This window comes from Dryobates pubescens, chromosome 5 (genome assembly GCF_014839835.1).
Source record: "Dryobates pubescens isolate bDryPub1 chromosome 5, bDryPub1.pri, whole genome shotgun sequence".
NCBI lineage: Eukaryota > Metazoa > Chordata > Aves > Piciformes > Picidae > Dryobates > Dryobates pubescens.
In genome coordinates this window covers 21,283,061-21,306,795 of record NC_071616.1, presented here as the reverse complement: position 1 = coordinate 21,306,795, position 23,735 = coordinate 21,283,061, and the positions used below count along the sequence as shown (strand labels likewise).

Genomic DNA, 23,735 nt, shown 5'->3' with positions numbered 1-23,735 from the left:
TAGGACTAGTTATGCTGGCAGTATGGTATTTAAATTTCTACTAAGTACACAGTGGAAGCCATCTAGATGCAAATTTTTTTTCTATAAGGTTCTAGAACCACTGAGTTCTTAGCACCACTATTTGCTCTTCATTCAAATGTCACAATTGCAGGATTCCTAAGGAGACCCTCAGCTGTGTACCTAGACCAAAGGCCTCTGCTCACTCATCCAAGTAGTGCTATCAGAAGCCTGGAGAACAGATTCCAGAAGCAGCTTTCTTTTGCTCTGTTAGCAGTGAGAGGAAATAAATACTGCTCCTGCTAAATTTGTTCTCTTCCTTTCTCCTCAAGGACAGAAAAATCTCTTCAGGGGCTAGCAATAAACAATAAATTAAAGAAAAAAATTAAAAAGGCAGCACTATAACTCACTTTATGGGCCCTAACCCAAATCTTCATCCATACCAAACCTAGCACTACTGCCATTAATTTACCACGACTATCCAAGCCAGAGCCAACATCCCACCCACATACAAGAAGTATTTTCAAGGGCTGAAAGCCTGCATCACGAAGCAAATGTTCACAGTAACTAAATTTGGTTTGCATACCCAATGGCTAACAAGTTTTTGTTTAATGCTGCACTGGTGATTAAGAGGGCAAAGAAAAACACAGTCACCTTCCAAGAACTTGAAGGCATCTTAAGCATCTACTTGAGTTTGTAGGTATGCTTAACTTCATTAAAATTAGTTCAGCAGAAAAGAGTTACTGCTTTTTTGCAATTACTGTTAAAGTTACCACCAAGCCTGAGGGTAGTAATTTCTAAAGGCTGAAAGCAGTCAGTGAGAAGGAACAGAGTGTTTACAAGTCAAAAGGTTACTATGAGGTAAGCTGATCAGCCTTCAGTTTACAAGGAAGAGTAAATTAGGATTTCCTCTTCAACAGGAAGTCTAGTCGCATCCTACATTAGCAGGTGCTAGAGCAGCTTTAATCCCACTTCCTTCTAAAAAGATGTTTACATGGATCTCAGCTCAATCCTAGAGCAAGATGTGATCAATAAAGTGAAATGAATTCAGAAATTCATTTGTATCTTTCTCCTAAATGGTCATTTAGGAGAAAGATAAAAAGCCAAGGCACAAGGATTTAAAAAGGTTCATGATCCACTATAAGAAGTCCAAAAGACATAGATAAAAAAGCAACATCTTCAATACAAAAATAAAAAACAGTACAGTTTTAATGGTGGACTAAAACTTACTTCATCTCTGCTGTTTCCCTCTCCACTTGAGAATAATTTTTTCAAAGTTTCTGCAGTCCTAAAGTTTTCACATCTGACTAATTAAGACAGCCAAACTTAGAGAATTCATAAGGATTCCCATTGTTCGACAAACAAAGAAAATTCTTATTGGAATCAAGATTCTACTTCCTTTGTCCTTCCCCTCTGCTGACTTCATTGGCTCTAACTTGTCTTTACAACCAAACACATGCAAAACAAAATCAGAGCTGGCTTAATCTTAGCCCTTGCTGGGTTATTAAAAGTACAAAAGAAGTTACTATAAATAGATTGTTACAGTTTAGCAACTTCCTGATGGAAGGTTGAAGTACAGGCATATGCTCCCACCCAAAGTATGCCTTCAGGTCAGGATTTACACAGGGACAGTGCAATAGAAATTGCAGAACAATTGCTAGTTATCTTGAAACTAAGACCTTGCAGAAAAGATCCTAATTCTACCAACATGCTTCACAGCTTCCATTTTCCTTAGATGAGAATCTAGTGGTGACAGAAAATGAGACTTTAAACACAAGGCTGGAGAAAAGGGAAGTGGCAGGAGTTAACATCAGTAAAGCTTCTAGATAACGTTTCAGTCTTGAGATTACACAAACTGCAACTGTGCAGGAAAAATACTGTTGTCATTGACAAGTAGATAAATCCACAATAATTGAACTCAGTGTATACTTGTTTACAGTAGGACAGTGGGGCTTCAAATAGTAAAACTCCAGGATAAGGAAAAACACTTTTTACAGTAGATCGCAATGTGGTTTAAGTTGCATATTTAGTATCAAGAAATCCTGCAGAAGCACCCATCACTACACATAGTTCAAAGATGCATACGCAGTCAACAGCAGAAGCAAGGAAAAGCAAGGAAAGGAGAAACACAAGATTTGAGGGTTTTGCTTTTCCAGGGGCCACTAAAACAGCTGAACTGGTCAAGTTAAGTCAAATAGAGATTTTTCTGCAGAACTGTTTTCCCTATGTTTACTGAAGCAGTTCTAGTAAACAAGCCAGTACTAGTCTTTGCTCTTCTCTGAGAAAGTTTGTGTTATAATTATTTAGTGAAAGCTAAGTCGAAATTTCCAAATCAGACAGCACAAAGTTTTCAAAATATCCTATGTTGCTGCATGTAAACAGATACACTACTTGTATGTATAAACTGGTTTTAGTAGATCTAATCTCCTTTTGGCAGGAGGTGGGAGCATGGTTTTACAATAGATTCTTCAACAGCAGTTATGGTAACAAAGTGGAAAGGCAAAGAAATTAAAACAGATCCTGATGGTCTGTTAAGCGTGGTCTCTCAGCACCTTGCATTGTTAACAACTCCTTATACAGAAGGAAGATTTCTATTAGGTAGCAAAAAGTTAGGGTGCTCTCCACAGTTAAATTTACCAACTGAGCTGTTTCATACTATCATCACACAGTTTATTCTTCTGGTTCAGTGACTTTTGGTTATCTGAGAAAACCCATATTGCAGGTCTCATTCAATCACTAAACTACTCTGGTTAACCTTAAGACAAAACATAATATACAAGAATGAGAAGATACCCAAATAAATTCTGTTCTACATCCAGCTACAGAGATTTGTCACCACTTCATTTCAACATGAACTACCAATGTGAAGGAATGCAAAGCCAAACTACTCCTAAAGCTTGAGTCAGAATATGGAGCCTAAAAATAAATTAAAAAAATCCTAGAGAGGATGCAGACAATGTGGTATAAGCCTTTAATTAATACAGGTTTCATGTTACTGGTATTACGCACATCCCACAAAAGTTGAAGTGAAGATCACTGTGACAAATTTACACTTTTTTTTTTTTTTAAACCAGGCTTTTTGGAGGGAATTTCTCCCACTCATATTTCAAGTAGAAGCTGTGGACAAAACACTCAACACAGGAAAATGAAGCAAAACAGTGACATTAAGAGCAGAAGCAAAATGCATCATTCAGGGGTGGGGGAGAAATAACCCTCTTAAATGGAAAACCACTAAATTTTCTAATGACGTGAACAGGATGGTGCTGCATAGGCCAGAACAATAGCTTTATATTAGTTATTTACTTAAAATAACTATAAAAAGTCTGTTTAATCTTTTAAGAGATTGTTGCATAGCAGGCAGCAATATGGTCTAGCTGTTAGATCCTACAATTCCAAGCATCCGGATTCAATATTATAGTTGGTATGGTGCTTACTAAAAGGTGTCACAGAATTGTTTTCTTGCTTTCCTACCTTTGAAATAGGCATGATCATGGGGGGGGGAGGGGGAGGTCATTAATGAATGCAAGTATTTTAATTACCTGAAACCTTATAATTTTTTCCTCTCAACCCCAGCATTCTTGTTAGACCAAAAGATACACCTTTCTGTACAAATTTTATTCTCCTTCAATAAAGGAAAGAACATTCTCACTCTGGTACTTCAGAGTTTTGTGAAGGAGCTGTTAGAGGGGATGGTTCAAAACTGTTTAGCCAGAACATGAGGAAACATTGCTCAGTTAACCTGCAGTAAGTGGCTCTAGGGGTGTGTCTGTATTTGCACTAGTTCACACCAGGAGCACGCTCTTTAAATGAGCTGCCTGATCATTCCTGTTGATGGTGTGTTGGTTCACATCAGAGCTGCTTCGGAACAAAGAATTGGATTCCTTTTAGGTTAAACTAAGGTAATGTAAGATAATGCATGCCAGGAGCGCACAACGTATTCCAGCTGCACACAGGCAGTCCACAAGAACAGACTAGGGCTAGTCTAAAAATTAAAACCAAAACAAAACAGTGGGTTTAGTATGGATATTGGGTTCTCAATGCTGCTTTGGTCTACTATTCCAATTTGTCTGCAGTGCCTACTACTGTAGGCACAAGTTAGAATAATACATGTTTTCACTTCCTGTATACTGGCTCACATACTCCTGGAAGTAGCATCCACCTTTAGGATACATTCTGCGCCTTCCTACCCATTAACCATCCAAGGATGTGAATGAAAAGTGTGTCTCAGTTCCTCAACAAATAAAGAAACAACACAGGATTCTTCTTTGTCTAACTTAATAAATCTGCTTGTGAAATACTTGCCAACAATCCCAGAAGGCTTACTATTAGTACATAAAAAAACAGTAATACAGGCATTACTGTTCCTGGTAGCAGGCAAAGGAACTTACATGATGACACAGCAATTGTAATAGTTTTCTAAGTTCTGTGAAACTCACAGCTGTGACATTGTATTTTGCATCAAAGAAGAGACAAGAGAAGATGTCCTGGTACTGGTACCAAGTGCATTCCTACAGGGCCAAATAACAGCTCTTCAAGGACCATAGTCAGTCTCAGCTCAAACTAGACTTTTCTAGTTTACTGCTTAGAGTAGTCTTTGAGATTTCTTGCAACTCTGTTCTAGAATAATCGCAGAAGGAAGCCATACTAATTAGATCAGGACAATCTAATTAGCTAGTATGGAAGTTCCTTATCTCTTACATTTAGAAACAGACAATTGACTTCCTCCTTTTTTGTCCAGTCCTCTACAGTTCTTAAACAGCCTCCTGCTTAGAGATGACTCATCAGGTCTCTTTTTACCTAAGAATGAATTGACAAGAATCCAACTACCTTAAGTTCAGGAAGAGCTCCCCAAAGCTGATGTTAACAATATTAACCACCCAAGTGTCATGAAAATCAAAGTAAGACTATTGATACTGGTAGGCCTACTACTGAAAAATTTAGGAACAATCCTAAGCCTTTAACAAAGGATCTTTAGAACACTATTGCACCCCCAACACTCCAGGTAGTTGTAGCTTATTTTGCAACTCAAGCTTTTGTTTCTGCATCTTGGTAAATAAAGTACTGAAAGCAGGTATAGTGACAGACTGAGGAAGGATAACCACCTGGGAGAGTTCTACATTGTTTACAGACACAGCTGGACACAATAAATCAGCCTTACAAACAAGGCTGAAGTGGAATACTAGTGGACTAGAAGATATATGGCACTGGACAGCAATTTTGAGCTATCTGCTTCAACAGGATATAATAAAATAAATGTGATTACATAAAACCAAAACAAAAATCACCAACATGGTAAACCAGCCTTGTCACAGTTCAAACACAGCTCTAGAATAAGACAGGTCAAAGCGCACAGATTAACCAACTTAATTTACTTCAGCATTTTTAATAACTGTGCTTGCTCCGCTCATCTTGCACAAATTCATGTTCATGCACTAGTAATGATACCATTTCCATTTAATTTTAGTTAGGCTACGCATTCTGAGAAATTTTTGTTCTATAGCTGTGTGAAGTAAGACTTTCATTTCCAATGACATAACCTAGATCCTATCATAGGTCCAGAAGCTGGACAAGTTGAGCAGCGTTGGGGAGTTCACCATTTTTGTTTTGCTTTGGAAGAGAAATTTAAACATTCAAAAGCCAGCAGGAAAAGTAGAAAGACTTCAAAAAACATTATGGTCCTGGCAGGGATGGCAACATAGGCCAGATACGAGGCCTATTTGGACTTCTCACAAACCCATCCCACTCTAGATCACAAGAAGTAAAAGATGAAGCTGTTAAACTGCCAGTAAGCTTATGAGCAGTACCCAAGATTCTCAAGTTGGTAGTTTTAATCATGGAAGGAGACTATCATTTTTGTTTCCCTATATTCAACTCTCTTCATTTCACAAGAAAATTGACCCTGAGCCTGTTAAGCCATTAGATCAATCTTCCTTCTTTTCTGGACAGTTTAATGGAATTTAACAAGTACTACAAATTATGAAAAAACAAAAAAGCACCAAACATCATGGTATCACAGTATAACTAAGGTTGGAAGAGACCTCGAGGATCATCGAGTCCAACCTGTCTCCACAGACCTCATGGTATGGCAATCATGCTTCTCTGACAGTCCTTCCTACAACACTTTGGGCTGGTGAAATCAACAAGACCATATGGTCTGCCACTGCAGGCAGAAAAACTACACAAAAAAATTACTGTGACCATCTTGATTCCAGATACAGATTAAGATTTGGTTTTTTGGTTGGTTGAGTTTGTTTTTATTTGCATAAGATAGCAATTTCTCGTCTTTTTGAGATACAGCTATGTTGTGTTTGCTTTTGAGGATGTAATTTTTGTTCATATTCAATAAATTTGTCAAAACAGTTGGCACATGAACTACCCCAACAGATGATGTCCAGTTACAGCCAACGGTTTACACTTTACTAAGTCAGCAGTCATTTAGCTACTTTTAAGATCTTGTTTTGGTATAACACTTTATCCAAAACTTGCTCTAAATTACATTGGAACACCAAAGCATGGAGGGTAGATTCTTTTGACTAGAGTTCAGCTGACACCTCAGAGCCATTACTTAAATCACCTGCACATTCACACAAGTTAGGATGAAAACCATTTTCCAACTTTTTTGTTTTTAGTTGCCAGATCTGCAGTGGCATTTAAGTGGCTATTGACACCAGTGGTGTTCCATACATCTCATGCCCATGTTTTTCTCACATTTTCTTTTTCTCTCTGAATTAAAAAAGGACATTGTTTTCACTTGTTAAATGACAGTGGCAACTGTCCAAAAGCCGGGATGAAGGAATCTAGATTATAATTCAATAGCACCAAACATAGCAGTTGCTTTTAAATAACAGCTTCCTTTGTACTGCTGGAGATAAAAGTCATCTGTGAGCCTTACTTGTTTTTAGTTCAGCATAATTTTTCTCCAGGAAGTATTATCCAGTTGGGATAGAAGCAACATTTCTAATATACCCTAATAACTATTACAGAATATGAACTAAAGATAGCTGTGTAAACAAGCTCAAGCAACAAGTCACATTTAAACAGGTAGGCAAGAACCTTCTGCAACACTGCAAATGGAGTGGCCATACACAGAAAGGCCATTGTTTTCCTCCAACCTGGTGATCACAGATCTACCACTTCAGACAGGTATAAAGGAACAAGGCAGATGGCACACAATCCATTTGAAATTTTAAGTCTCTTATTCCTTCCTCCAGTACTTCCTCCTGTATCAGAGAATCCACCCAACAAAATAGTGAGATTTCTGGTCAGTCCTTCAGTCAGTGTTATTTTTGTAAGCTTTGCTTAGCTGGGCAGGTCAGAAAGGGACAAGAAGGTTAACACTAGATGCTTACAGCATGTCACTCACAGAAGGAAGGAAAGGCTTCACTATTGGCAGACACCTTAAAAAGGTACTATAGCCACCCAGGCTCCCATCTTCAAAGGTTTTTGTATTCACTTCTTTATGTCTTCCTCTTCCTCTCCAACTTCTGCCTTCCCAGACACAGCTGGCATCACAAAGAAATGAAACCTAAGGAGGAAACGGCACCATTCCCTTTCACTCCCCACCAAAAGGGTACTGTTTTGTAGTTGTTTAAACACATTGCTTTTTCGTCTTTATTCAAAGGCTCCTTTCATTCCAGAAGCAAACTTTCACAGGCTCATAGGACAATCCTTTGATGTCTAAGGGATTCCAGAAAACTACAGGACATCCAGAAACCCTTACATGGACCGAAATTCATTATAGTAGATACTCAAGGGGAAATTGTGTTCTTGGAAGCTCAAGGGAAGGAATACTTCTTGCACAAGCAGAACTAATACTGACCCAGCTGTCAATCTCAATTTCTACTTGTAACCTGCAAAAAAAAATAATCACCAATGGTAGGGGCAAACAATACCTGAAATCCCACTGAAAATAACTAATGGTATGAAAAGATCACAAATAACATTAAATAGAAATATTGTCTCTTGCAACAAAAAAAAAAAAAAAGGATATTTCATAGCTGTTCAAATGTGAAACTGCAGATGCACTGAAGTATTGCACTTCATATACTGGATTTTACAGTTTGCAGTTAGTTTTAAGAGATACAATATGCCAAATCTTCAAGTCAGGAGCATCTGGTGGACATTAAGGCAGTAAGAAGCCACTCTGGTGTAATGATTTAAGACTTTATTACCTACCATACCCCACTGTCAGACATTTCAGACTATGCAGCAGGATGGGACTTGTTTGTACATCAGCTACAACAGTTCCAGAACTGGCACTTGAACCCCAGTTTAGATTGAAGCACAAAGTTAAGTGACTTCCATCCTATCTCTGCCATTTCTGTGATGGCTGTAGCAAATGCTAGGAGGACAAAGCTTGCCACAAATGGTGTTTGGCTGCTCTTAGCCAATTCAGTTACATATCAGTCCAAGCAAGAAGATTCAATACAGCTTACAAAGGAACAACTGCACAAATCTACCCTTTCAATGATGCATACAACTCTGACCACAAATAAACTTAAGAACGTACACAGGATCCCAAAGTTGCAAGCAGACCTTTCCAATTTCTTCCACAGTGTGATAGATATCTGAACTTTTACAACAAAACAATCAACTCATCTTGCTATCACAGAGTCTGCATAGACTTCATCACAAAGCCAGTGGAACATTTCAGAAGCTTCTCTCATATATGGAGACCAAAAACTTTCCTCTGGGGCAGAAAGCTTAGGTTGGGGGTGCTACTGTATCACCATCACTACCAAAACCTGCCCTTTTTTTGGAAAAGCTGGGTTTACTATTTTGGTGATCATATATATACATACACATATGTATAAAGAAAGAGAGAGTCTCTCCTAGGACTGTGAGCATTTCCCAGCTGTAACAGTCCAAAAAGTAAATTCCCTTTTTTATAATACAAATACAGAGAGATCAAAGCTCCTAATGATTTTTATAGAGAGGAGAAGAAATAAAACCAAGATTATTCTCATTTGATAGAGGCAGTTTAAGATTACATGAAACAAATCTGTTCAGTCCTATATACGCCAAAAATAGGATTGCAAAACAGTAAATGTAGTTCTCATATGTGTGAAATCTACTTCAGCTCTATTTCCATCCATGCTCCTGTATAGAATTTTTTCCATTTTAAAGCAGACTCTTAAAGAGTAGTAATATACAAGAAAAATGCTAAGATGGGTACTCAAAAAAAAATAAATTATATTGAAGCATGCAGACTTACTTGCATTCTCCAGGTACACTGCAACCCCCATGGAGCAAGTTACATCCTTGTTTACACACAGCTGTAAACAGAAAGATTCAGGCATCAGTCTAGGCTTCTGTCAATCAGCCTATACATTGTTTGTGCAAAGCAGACTGTCTTTAGCCACGTTCCAGTAACTGTTGCTTCCAGCCAGCTATTTCACAAAACCAACCCCATTACAACTCTATTAGGAAAAAAAGGTAAGGTAACCGTTTTTAAAAGTCACTGAAGAAATTTGCAGCAAAAGTAAAACCACTGAAACATTCCTCAAAAAATTATTTTTTCAAACTTGGTATTAAACCAGTATTATGCTGGAAATCTCAAGCTTCAATGGATAAATATGACCTTGAGTAAGCCTTAAACATGGTCATCTCTAATTTCAGCACTAATTACTCACTGAGACTGAAGACAAAGCACAAAGATTTGATTAAGTGGTACATGAAAGAGATGGCTACACTTGAATTTCTGTTCACATTAAGAACTATCAGAAAGGTTTCAGTTTTGTCTGTATTATGCTTAAAACTTCATCTGCAAGAAGAGTATTATGAAAGCATTTTTACAGGATTAAGATCTAGTGTATTACTGGTAACAATTGTTCCATAAAATCTTGCATTAACAGATGTAATACATAGTTTTACTTTAAAGTAGCACCACCATGGAATAAATTCAATTAGTAAAAATATGCTTTACTATTTCAAATCCTCTACTTGTTGTGTAATCCCCACAGTACACCACAAGCAAAATTTTACCCTGTGCTGGGCTGTGCTCTTCACAGAGAATGTTTTTTCAAAGATTTGTATTCGAAGGACAAAGCCTGTATGTGTTAGAATTAGTATGCTACAGCACAGACTACGGAAATATCTCCTGCAGTTTGTACCTGTTATGTAAGCACTAGAGCGAATATAAAATGAAGTAAACGATACTACCTTGTTTACATTCTTCTCCCATCCAGCCTTCCATGCAGGCTTTGTTTCCATTTTGATCACATGTGTAGTGACCAACAAAGTCATCTCGAGGTCCACAAAATTTATTGCACAGGGAACTGTAGTAATTTTCATCACACTTTACTCTTATTTGCACTTCAAAATGGGCAACAGGACCATTAAATTGTAGCGTCTTCCATCGATCTTCTGGATTGATCATGCCAGCATGTGCCACTCTTTCTATTAACAAGTCTTCACCTTTTAAAGAAAAAAGTAAATTCAACAGGTGGTAAGTTTGACAGCACAGAAGAGCATGTAAATTCAAATCAGAAGTACCCAACTGGTTAAGAGAAAATCTAGTAAAGAAAATGTTAAGATGATAAAGATCTACCATATAACTGAATTTTCCTTTGCCTTGCAAAGTTCATTACAGGAAAGCCAATTTTAAAGTGTCCCAAAGGAAATATTAAAAAGCCCTGGAACATAATCCATAGGAAATAGCTTATTTTTCAAGGCAGCCAAACATACCACACCCACAAGCTGACAACTAGCAGCCTTATCTTGATCTGAGGCCCTTTCTGCCTCCTTTATTATAAAATTACAAAACGAGCATAAGCTAGAAGCTGAGATATCAAAGTTTTTTGGTATAAGCTCAATTTTAAAAATAAACCAAAACATAGTAACTCAATTTGCTGCAAAATTATTAGGCAACAGTAAGTGCTCTGGTACGCTTACATTGTATATATAAATAAGTTTGCTTCCATTTTACCATTCTCTCAACATTAAAGGCAAAAGATCCTTAACAGGCATTTCAGGGAACTCTGTGTAGTTAGTATTTAGCATTTTGAAGGAAATGTCCAAGTGAACCCAGGACTGTCAAGAGGCCATTCCCACCTCTGTATCCTGCTTATCCTTATCCCCAGTGGAACTACTGATAACTACAATCACTATTGCAATACCTTCTATAAGCATCCTGCCTTGCCCTCACAGAAAACAGCAGCACTGTGACTGTCAGGCTTTGTTTACTGGGACTAAATTTACACCACCTATTATGTACCACATGGGACAAGAAGATTTGAGGATAGAAGATTCTGGAACTGCAGTATGAAGTATTTTCATGAATATGTATTTTTTATTTTTATCCATTTTATTCTTGGCATCCTTCAATACTAGGAGATGATTATTGCCAGTACAATAACATTGCTTCAGTAAATGTTAAGAATAAGCAAATCACAGCAAGGGTAGGGGTAGACAATGAGTAACCCCAAGTGATAGGAGTTTTCAAATGTCTTCAGTGTTCAAATCTGGTAACACCACACTGTGTAAAAAGAAAGAAAAGGAACCACCAAAAACCTGCACATGGGAAGAAGCAGTAAGATAGTGAGAAAGTCTAAATCTCAGATTACTGGTAATATAAAACACAGCAAGCTCACATCAAGCAGTACTATCTACCATTTTCAGCAAACGCATTTCACCTACTTACTTTCTGGAACTCATTAACCTAATCTGTTTAGAACAAAAAGCCAAAAGGAGTGACTGTTTCTCAACTAGGAAGTTACTGACAGAATAGAAGTATCCTGTGCATCCGTCACCAAAGCTGCACTGCCCCCTCGGCATATAAAAGGACTCCAGCAATAATTATCAGTCGCTTCGATGTTAAAGGAAAAGGAAAGCTAAAGTAATGGACTCTGCAATTTATTATTGTAACAGCTTTTTTTCAAGCTTGTGTCTACCATAAAAATCAATCCTCTTAAAATTAGAGAATATTGAACTTAAAAAAAAAAAGACACCAAGAAAAAGCTCCATTTTAATTAGGCAATGAAATGTTCTCCAATTAAGAGCACAAAGTACCTCCCCTGCCTCACCATTAAAAGTGTACGGCACAATTTATGCTTGCCCAGACTAGTCTCCATAAACCAAATATTTTACAGGTAGACAAGACTTATCGAAGCCTACCCTTGTTTGCTAACTTTCTAATTCCCATACATGAACTGCTCTGTAATCCACCAGCACATAGTAGTAGAGTGGACAAGAAACCTGTAAGCTAGGAAAAGGCGCCTGCATTTTGTTTTTGACTGAGCAGAACATCCATAACTTCACCAGACACCATTAAAAGCATCAAGATTAGATTCAACACCCTGTTATAACCTTATTCTTCTCTAAAGACTATTGATCCGCAAAATTATAAAGGAAAGGCTGAATCATCGGGATTTGAACAAATAGCAAATATGCATGATAGAGCTATTTTCCAGCTATAAGAAACAAGCTTATTAGAAACAGCTGCAATAGTCACAGCTATTAAGTGTTTCCTCAAAGTGCATCAGATGGACTAAAGAACAGGTCCTAAGATTAAAGGAGTGGCTTATATAATAAAAATTCTATTAATCATCCTCAGGCTAATGCAGATTCATCAGATCCAGTTAATCAATTGGAACAAGCATTACAGCTATTGCAAATATATTGATGCACAATAGTCCTCTTGATACCTGAAATCAAGAACAAGGAAAATAACCTGACAGTGCTTTTGTTTTTCTTTTCTTGACTACTCAAAATATGTTCACAAACTCCTTTGAAGAAGAATGTATTCCAAATTGTGATTTTTCCTCTAGTTTACTATCAGTAAAAGTAGGGCTCAACAGCCTTAAGCCAAGCAAATAATGTGCCCTGAACCACAAAAAGGCATCAAGAAACCAGCTCCAATATAAAAACGATCCCAAATAGAAGGTGCATTTTCCAAAAGGAACCATAATCAGAGGAAAGAGTTTATCAAGGTTTCTCCTTCCTCCCCCCCAATGTCAGAGTGCTTCTGAAGATATTCAGTCATTTGCATTTAACTGTTTCAATGAGACAAGCTTGCTCCCTGCATCTGGTTCAGCATTAAAATTCACTTTAGAGAACTCAAACAATGCTTCTAGCCCTCAATAAAAGCAATGAGCTGCATAACCGAACTTGTTTGGTTATTGGCCAGAAAAGCAGCGTAACTACTCAAACCTCCACACATAGCCCTCAGAAGCAATACGGATTTTTTCCCCTTGATTTCCAAATCCTCTACAAGCATCTCTAGAAAAGCAGATAGCGGCACAGATATGCCTAAGAATAGATGGTGGCTAAAAACTTATTGTTCCTACAACATGTAGTTTTTAGATTAGGAAGCCTTACCTGAGGAGGAGTTACCTGTAACTGCAATCAGAAGCTATGACTATGCTGACTTAGGAACACTGCTCATCAACACAAACTTTTAGCAACAGACATAACCAAGAAGCAGCTCACAGCGCAACACAGAAAGGTGATGCTGGTAGCTGTTTGCAAGGAGACACACACAGCAGCGTATGAACTTCATGCCAAAGGAACAGGAGAAACCCATCTTCGGAAGCACATTCTCTTCAGCCTGTTTCAAGCAACATTTCAAAGCACCATACAGACAGATTAGTCCCCTACAAGCTAACACAAAAGAAGGCAGCAACCACTGCATCCCTGCAGTAGATGTAGTCACATGGAAAGTTACTTCACACACGAAGATGCTGGTTTGCTTCCCAATGGCAGCACCAAGTCAGACGTTAGCAAGTCTGCTGCTTTGCCAAGTCAAATGACTTACCTGCAAAGTAGCATAAACTGGTGTGACAGATGAGACAGAACAGGACCTTCACAGTGACTTTGTATCTAAGGCAGTTTCCTCTCCCTCACCTCCACCCTCCCAAAGCAAACAAGTAGTAACACTACACTGCCACATGCTTCCCTCTCAACCAACGCTGCTGGACAGAAGGGCAGGAATAATTCAGGAATCAGGGTTTGAAAGTCCCTCAAAGTTTGTAGTTTGATGCAAATAATGGGGATACATTTGCCCCAGCAGACTTGCTCTTAAGAAGATATTTCATAGATCTACTCGGAGCACCCTTGCCTTGCTTCTGATGAGTGCAAGGAAGAAAAGAACATAGAGGGAGGGAAGAATAACAACTGTGCTAAAACCTTCATGCTTCTCACTGGAAACCTCACCAGGGCTTTGTTTCCTGTTTCATTTAGGCTTTTTTGAGTTTTCATGGGCTAATTAAAAATACCTACTTGAAAGTCCATGCTGGAACACAGGATCTGCATTTAGCTTTCAGCCTTACTCATCCCCATTAAAGGAAAGCAAAACCTGAATTTGGAACTTATTAGTCAAGCTTATAAACAGACTCTGGCAATTACTTTGATTAATCTTTCTTACAGTAGCAACAGAAGATGCATGTAACCTGATTCAGAGATCAGCTCAGTGTTCAGGATATGATAGGGAGTTCAGTTTTCCACAGATACTCTGTTCACTCCTTCAGGATGCAAATATTGTCTTTTCTCTACAGAAGCTGGCATATTCCCTTTCCTATTCTCTTACATATGAATTGTCCCTGTTCGGCAGTTTAGTAGTCCTTGTGGAAATACAAAGGACATGTCTTTGCATCTTTACAGATTCACAAGACAAAAATCTACTGAAGGACACCCTGACAAGACAACAAGTGTTTAGCTAGGCTTCTGCCAAATTACAGTCCAAGAAAGCCCTCCTAAATTCACATGACAAACCTTCTGGCTTTCAGATATAATAAACCTTATCAGCACCTCTCTGGCAGCCTACATTAAAGTTCACCTACTGTAACAGTTTCTTGTGAGAACTAGAACTGCAATCTAACACTGACAGACTCCTGTAAATCATAGAAACTGTTAATTCAAGGAGAAGGCCCAGTGAGCCCCCAGAAGACACCGTATATCCTGTTTGCCTGAATCTTAGTATTTAAAAAAAAAAAGGGGGGGACCATAAATGCAAATAAACAGATTTGTTACAGCATGCTAAAAAAATTAAAAATAAGAGACATAAGGCTTAACATAAGTCTAAGGTGACTGCCTCCTTATCAAACACATTTGAAAAGAAACCTGGGGTTTAAAGCTACAGGTCTGCAAGAGGATTCTGCAGATTGTAAGACAAATACAGCAAGTTACAAGACCATTAAGTAGCTTATTAAAAGAACAAAACTAATCGCTTAAATGCATACAGATCTGCTTTGCAGGATAGGCTCTTAGCGTTCATTCTCACCTACACCATCTTATGAGTTGCTCTGCCATCCAGAAATAGGGCATGCATATTCCAGTACCTGCTGTACTAGATGCTCCTAGGTAAATTATTCCCAAGCTGGAAACTACTTAAAGGAATTAACTTCATGTAGTACCTTTTGAACAAAACATTCAAGGACACCTCCAATCTGTTGCTATGTAGGGTATCTAAACTTATTCAAGATTGAGGCTTACTCTGCTCAGCACACAAGATCTCATTTTGAATACCATGTCCAGCTTTAGGAAGTGTCACTCAAGGCTGTGGACCAACTGAAGGGTTGCAGCAACATGAATTACCAGAGATCTAAAGAAAACATACCTATTAGAAAAGGTTGAAGGAGTTGTTCAACAGTACAAAAGAAGCTCAGTTCTAACAGAGGGAAGACTCGGGAACAAACTCGTCATTATTTGGTCATTGGAGATGGAGCATGTTAGGAAAAAATCTAAGATAGGAAAGTTTTTCAGAAAAGTGCAAGTGGGACTGATGTCAACCTTCAATGACTTTGAAACTCTAATCAATGTGTTCTGTCAAATTTTTTTTTTTTTTTTTTTTGCTTGATACATCTTTATAAGGACAATCAGTGAGGCAGCAGAAAACAGAACTTATAATTAGAAAGCAACGATGATTTCAGGCTAACCATTTGCTATCTTAATGCCCAAACTCTTATCCTCTATACTGGTTCTAGCCAAGATTAAATAGTCCAGTAACTACAACAGAAGTTTGAAGTTCACTTAATATTTGCAGCCAAAAGCATCAATTACTAGGTTTGTAAACCATTACACTACAGTGTAGATTAAAGCTGGAGTCCTACTTTAGCAACAATATGGCAACAAGCACCTACATAAGATATTGAAGTATTTATACAGTATCTTGCTTTCCATTCAGACCAACAGCCCTGCTCTGATAGTGAGCATTACAGACCAGCACTTACACACCAGAAACACAAGTTAGCTTTTCAGTACTACAGAATAAACAAGTGGAGAAAGGAATCATACCTGGACTGAGAACACTTTAATCAAAAACATCAAGCATGGTTTCTTTATGGGGAGCAAGAACAATTGGTTGTTTACCTAAGCATGAAAAGTATTGGATGCCATGGTTTTTGGTAAAAAGAAAGGATTTCATGTGCAACTCTACACCACAGAGTTTAGTTATTTATTTTCAAGAAAGGGTCTACCATGATTTGTGTGTTTTATGATTAATTAAGACTCAAATATTACAACCTTCACTTACTACTGTCCATTATTTTTCTTGTCAGTAGTAATTTTTCAGTTCCTAACCCAATATTCACTGATGGATTTGTACGTGTCCTTTACTTCAGTATCAGGCTTGCATTCAAACTGATTTGGAGGGATGGCTAATGGCAGCAGCATACCATTTCCTCCCTCCCTAATCTGTATACATATAGCACAGGTAAGTGGCAACTGCAAGTTTTACATAAATACTCACCAGCTTTCGTATCATTATCCCAATCCCATGCTTCTATTATTAACGTGAACGATCTCTGAAAAGAAACAAGACACCAGTTAGTAATTAAAAACTCTCACACATCAGACAAATAGTGATTTTGAGTAAGCAGATATTGCTGCTATTAAGGAAGCCAACTGAAAGGAGTTAAAAAATTAAACTTCTCTACTGTTATGTGAAAGCCCTCAAAGGCATTTTCTCAAAAGCATGAAATAATAGCACTAGAAATTGTGGGGGAAAGCAGGCTAACAGCAAAACAAAACCAATTCCCTTCCCCACATGCACCAAGGACTAAATTACTATTGTTATTATATTCCGCTCCCACTGCATCTCATTCTCAGATTTGCTTGGCCACAGAGGCTGGAATGAAGTAAGGTGTTATGAACATTGGGAAACAGCTAGGATGTTTAAGACTTAAGCAACTTACAACCAAAAAAGAAATAAAATCAGAATCACTCTTTAGGCAGCTCATGAAAGATCAGTCTAGGTAACAGATGTTTGCTGTTTTCTAAAGAAACTCATCTAAACAGGAAATACACAAGAATTCACCATGCATTTCTTCCTTGTGAAATGGGTAGTATGAAAAATAGACCTGCAAAAGACACAGCAGTTAAGGGAAGCACACCTGGCAGTGTACTTTGTCCTGAGGAAAGAAGCAACACATTTCAGACAGTTTTAAAATTTGGAAAAATCGTGAGGGCTTTACTCCACTAAAGCAAGGCTTCAGGCAGTTTTTTGGGGGTGTAGGATCGATGTTGATATTCAAACACTAAACCTATTTATGAAAAGGTTACCTTATGCATATGTGTAAAGTTTACTTGTCTTCGAGTTTAGCAAGTCAAATTATCATAGAATCACTATTCAGTATTGTTAAGGTTGGAAGGGACCTCAAGGATCCAATCCCCCACCATGGACAGGGACACCTCACACTAGATCAGGTTGCTCAGAGCCACATCCAGTTTGGTCTTAGAAACCTCCAGAGAACGTGCTTCTGCCTCCCTGGGAAACCTGTTCCAGTGTCTCACCACCCTCACAGTGAAGAATTTCTTCCCAACATCCCATCTGAGTCTACCCATTTCTATTTTTGTTCCATTCCCCCTAGTCCTGTCATTACCTGACATCCTAAAAAGTCCCTCACCTGCTCTCTTGTAGCCCCACTTCAGATACTGAAAGGCCACAATAAGGTCTCCTCGGGGCCTTCTCTTTCCCAGACTGAACAGCCCCAACTCTCTCAGACTGTCTTTATAGGAGAGATGTTCCAGCCCTCTGACCATCCTCATGGCCCTTCTCTGGACACTCCAGCGTGTCCAGATCCTTCTTGTAACAGGGGTTCCAGAACCAGATGCAGTACTCCAGGTGGATCTCACCAGAGTGGTGTAGAGGAGAATCACCTCCCTCACCCTGTTGGCTATGCTTCTCTTGATGCAGCCCAGGATGTGATTGGCTTTGATAATTTCCAACTTGTCCAAGTTACCATTGGGACTCCCACAAACATTTAAAACCAAGGAAAAAACATCCACTATCTTAAAATCCTCATGTATAAATCTCTGTGCTTAGAAGTAAGTCACATCAAAATCTGAAGCTTATTAAATACAGGAGAGCCAAGCCTTATTGTGCACAGAATTCAGGCTAATGAACTACAAATTCACATGGACTGGGAGACATTTAGCCAAGAAATTAAAAGCATCATCTTCGGAAGAGGATAATGTAAGAATTCAGCTATCTTTCCTGAGGTGCTTAGGGCTATTCTACTGTTACAAAAAGAAATGCCTGTTTTTCACTCTGAAGTGCTCTGTATGCTGCTCACCTCCCACCAAGGAGTGGGAAAATCTCCCCACTTTAGAGCAGTAGCAGAAGCAACCACAAGGAAGACTAGTGCAGCACCCAGTGTAGAAGGGCTCTGACTGAGGTCCTTCCTGATTACAGCAAACAATCAGTCTATTCAGAAATGCATTTGTCTATTTTTCTATTGCTTAGTTACATTAACACATAAGCCACAAACTATGCCTTTGAAAGATACCTTTCTTCCACACTTTCAGCTTCAGACACACACTATGGAAGATGATTTTCCCATCACTGGAACAGATAAAGGTTTAGTGATAGATTATACTCAGGATCAACCTCTCTTGCTTTTAACAACTGATCTAAGATATCTCTCAGTTTTCCTGTGTTCCATCAATTTACATTAGAAGTACAAAATAGCATTCAAGTGCTTCCAGATGTCCACTTACTCAGTTCATGTAAGTGTTGGTCTTTCCTACTGCAAATTGACTGTTGCATCTGACTGCCCACATAGGCTAAGGAACAAAAATTTTAAGCTGGACTTGCTACCTTAAGAAACAGATCAGTCAAATATTGCCTTCCCAACATTCCACTCAAAAGCAGATTTGTATCTTTGCCTAGAATGCTTAGGAATTTTTGTGGGTAGAGTTCCACACAATACACTGCTCCAGCATGCTTATGTTGAATGGTTGGGGGTTAAAGAAGCATTGTACCAATTTTAAGATGCTTAAAATAGAGTTCGTATCTCCAGTGGCACAGCCTCTGGACTTGAAAAATATTCCTCTACTGCCTTATAGAAACTTAACAGTACTTTACCAGCAAGCATGACTCTGATGCACAGCTCTTCTTCCAAGGCCTGGAGAAACCCAATTTCTGGCCAAATAACTGATCCCTGCAGCCCACAGCTCGTGTTGCCTCTTAGTGGCAGCCAGGGCATGGATATGGCCCCACATGCCCTGTCTCACCCATTTGCTTTTACTGACCTCCCACTGGTGACCATTAAGAATTGTAAGCCCATCCATAAAAAGAACACACACAACAAATGCAAGATCCAGACTACTACATCTTTCCACTTACTGGCATCCCATAGTCCCAGTTTCCCCCTATCTACTTATAAGCTAATGGGCTAGAACTTGACCATTTACACATGAAGGAGCACACAGTGTCTAACATTTAAGGAAGGCTTGTAGTCACATTTGTAAGGGATCAGAGATGTTATTCAAATGGCAGTAAATGGTATTGATAAATAAATGCATATTCACTGGAAGATCAGTTTCAGCTAGGACAGTTCTCAGTTGTGCAACTTCCTGCTTTCTACTGACAGTTACAGCATCACCCTCCAAAACCTCCTAACAAACACTAGGTGCATAAGCAGAATTCTGATTTTTGTGATTGTTCTACATCTAGAGAAGAAAGTTAAGATTATCTACCCTACTTCTCATCCCTTCCTCACCTCCAGCTAGTCAATAAGCTTAAAGAGGAATTCCTCTCTGCAGTACTGCCTTTGAATTTTGGACTTGACTTTAAAACAACAACTGAAAACTTTGGAAACACCCATATTACTAAACGTGTTCATGTTATGCTGCACTGAGCTTTCCAATTATTGCTCAGCTATCAGAAACATTTGTTTGACTATCAAAAATGTGGAAATGTCAGTATCTCAGCCATACTACAACCTTGCCCAGTAACCAAAGGAGAGCTATAGTCTGAATAACACCAATGGACAGCAATTTTAAAGAATATTTTTAGCTGACATAACAGACATACTCTACTATTGTCTTACATTAGTCATGTCTCCACTCTTCAACAGAAAGTCCAACAGACTCATCAGCACATCACCTGCTAGCACCATCCACAAGTATCTCTTCTGTAACACACATCAGACAACTTAATTATTTTCCATAAGCACAGTTTAACAACTTGCATTAATTTAACTCTTGTCCAGAATCTAAGATCTACTGCAAATCTTTAAACCCCTTGCATGATCCAGTTCCATGTTGGCTCTTTGATGTATCTTTAATAAGAGTAGCTTTAAAGCTAAAAAACTCCACATTTTTTAACAAGTGTCTTAAGAATGTACCAAATTGATGAGTCTTATGCATAATACACACACACCACCACACCTGCTTCTTCTCCAAGCTGAACAGAACTCTTTCCATAGGCTGATGTGACTAGCACCTCACAAGTGCAGGACCTGCACATTTCCATCTGCTCTGTATCTTTTGCTTCTTTCAACTTGTACTAGCACAATTTTTACAAAATATTTCATAAGTGTCCCTGGGGGACTGGGGGATGGGGGTGAACATACAGCACTGAAAATAAATGTTTCTATTGACTTCAGTGTCTAGGTTTATCTTCCTTATAGAATTAAGCATAAGACAGCATTTGTGCTCATCAAATAATGTTAAAGGTTACGAGTCAGCAGGAGAGCATCAGCACACTGCAGAAGAATATAGCTCTATGAAAGAGAGATTTTGCAGGACTTAATTACATGTATGTGCCAAGTAGTTTGGAAAGGTACAAATGAAACCTGTTTATCCTGGTGATGCTGTTCCAGTTGTGTTTGTTGGTTTTATTGGGCTTGCTGTTTTTTGTTTGGTGTTTTTTTTCTTCTCTCTTCTCAGGACTGGTGTTGACAAAAGCAACTTCAAAGCATTATTCCACTGTTTACTCTAAACAAAACACTCCCCATGCAATCCCCACGACCTCCTTTCTGGGGAAGGGGGGAAAATAAGACCTGTAACATTGGTTTGGCATTGTCTTTTCATGAACTATTACCTTGATATTGGCCAATCAAGATTCAAAAGGTGGGGTGGCTTTTTTTTGGCAAAGCAGACATGTCAAACTTTTCATCCCAAAAATTATCATCAGTCTGCTGACAGAACAGCTTTCAGTCAGGTATAGAACTTGTGTTCTCCAACTCAAATTCTGAAAAAGGCAAGAATTGAAGATTCAGCTGAAATTAATGTGACACTTTCTGCATCAGTAATGTGTTACTGTGAATTAAAACACCTTTATTCTAGCAGACAAACAATTATTAGTTTCATGGGAACAAAAACTGACTGGAGTTTCTACAAGGAAAAACCTTGCAAGAAAATCAGGCTATAAAGTAGAAATGAAGTGTGGTTCCTGAACAAAACCAGAGCCCACCTTATCATCCTCTTCCACAAACACACAATGCTAGGTCTCACTGGTAAATACTGCTTCCTTTCAAACCTCACTCAAGGACAGATAGTATTTGTATTTGAACATTTCAACTGTAAAAAGCATTTTCTAAAAACTGTGGCATATGACTGTTCTTATTACTAATTAATTCTTGTAACCTCTGGAACAAGACATAAGCAGTATTTCTTGCATCCAAATTCACTGTGTCTTGATCAGCACAGTCAACTCTCTGTCTACACAAGTGAAGAAAGGACAGGTCTGGGGGCCCTGGCCTCGCCTCCCCTCCCTTCTGTTTTCTCTTTCAGCACCTCTCTCCCTCTAAGCAGTCTGCTTGTCATGAAAAGAGCTGACTTCAAGGCAGCATATTCCATTTCCTTACCCAGGAGAGCTCTGCAGCTAGTTCTTCATGAATAACTCAGAAGTGCAAAGGAAAGAAGACAACAGATTTTGAGAAGATCCAGGACTCATCTTCAACACAGGTTTAAAAGCACAGAGATGGAACAAACCCAGAGTTTGATCTTTTAGAAGCAGGATTTATAAAGCCACAATAGAGATCTTTACTGAAGGAAAAAAGCTTCCCATTTTTGGAAGAGGATATGGAAGGAAGGGAAGAGGGCCTGTATTTTTGGTTTTGGGTTTTTTTGTTGGTTTTTTTTTTTTTTTAATTGAAGAGCATTTCAGTCATGCTCACATGCAGGAACTTGTGTGCTCAATGCAGAGGCCATTCCGTCATGAAAATGTCCATCCTGTAAACCCTCATTTTTCATCTGAGAAGTAAACAGTCCTAAGCAAAAGTCTTCCCTTTGGAAACCAGGGACAAATGATATTATTTTGCTAGGAGAGCTGTGGAAGACCAGCTTACAGTACTGCAAACATCAGCAGAAAGCAGCTAAGTTGAAGCCTTCTATTTGAAAGCAATTACTGCAGTTGTACTCCATTTGGCCCAGCCACAAAAGCAGGATGATGTTTACAAACTGGAGCCCTAAATGTTGTGTGAGGGGAAAAAATTAGCCCCACCTGACAATCTTTAGGAAGTCTGAAAAACCAGCTGGGGAGAAGGGGGTATTTTTTGCCATGGTTAACAGCCAACAGGCTGTTATCTCCACCTACATGAGTTGGAGCATTTAATTCCACTCCTCCTCCAAACTAAGGAAAGTCAAAACTGGAGGGGTGTGTATGCATATGGGGGTGGCAGGGAGAAATCTAGATGTCTAGACTATTAAGACTCATTTCATTGCAAGAGGAACACAAATAAAAACAACAGGTGAGTAAGTTAGCATCAGTCTTGGAGCTAACATACCAAATTTAACAACCAGGTAGAGACTCACCACCAGTTAAGGAAAATTACCCAGCAACTAGGTGGAATAAAACTACCAACAGCCAGCTGCAAGCATCTAAAAGATAAAAGGTTCAAGGAAGAACTCAAAGGGGTATTACATCTCTTGAGCAGTGCCCAGTGCTTTGTGAAAACAAGAACATGGCCTGTTTCTCTTCAAGGTGATCAACCTAGTAGATCATATCTTACCAGATGACATATCTGTAGGAAGACCTTCAAATGAAGGTTTGAAGATACTCTGATCTGCTGTAATGTCAAGAAACTCCTGCTGCATTCTGCCAAGAGGGGACCTGGATGTGTAATGGTACAGCAAGCATTTAAGCTGAGAAGTTCTAAAAATCATCTAAAATCCCATATTATCTTTAGCTAATGTCTGTAAAACATTGACCCATTTTCAAGTAGCTCACAAGAGGTCAAAACACCGTATCTCTGACTGGAGCTCCTCAAGCAACAGCATTCATGCAGTCACCTCAGACCACACACAGAGAAGAGCAAGCTCTCTGGGGCTCCATCTACACAGGAGAAATTAAATCATCAGAAGACAGACCCCACAGGCTTATCACCCTAGACAAACACAAAGCAAATCTCACCAGATTCAATCATGTCAAAAATGAGGTCTTGTAGACAAGAGTATTTGTTCCCAATACCTCAGTACTGGCCCTAACCTTTGACAGTGGCCTCTGTCAGGCAGCTACTGTATACAGCAAAGCTGCATTGTTGAGTAAATGGGAAGAACATACCTCACTAACAGTT

General features: G+C 38.7%; 1 protein-coding gene across 1 annotated transcript in view; it reads right to left on the bottom strand.

The window, feature by feature from the left end:
* JAG2 (jagged canonical Notch ligand 2) overlaps window positions 1–23,735 on the bottom strand; it is a 66,564-nt gene that overhangs the window by 24,214 nt on the left and 18,615 nt on the right. Inside the window, exons 3-5 of the mRNA XM_054161753.1 lie at window positions 16,682–16,736; window positions 10,159–10,413; window positions 9,212–9,272 (exon numbers count right to left, since the gene is read on the bottom strand). Coding sequence (XP_054017728.1) covers window positions 9,212–9,272; window positions 10,159–10,413; window positions 16,682–16,736 — 371 coding nt within the window. The remainder of the gene's footprint in view (window positions 1–9,211; window positions 9,273–10,158; window positions 10,414–16,681; window positions 16,737–23,735) is intronic.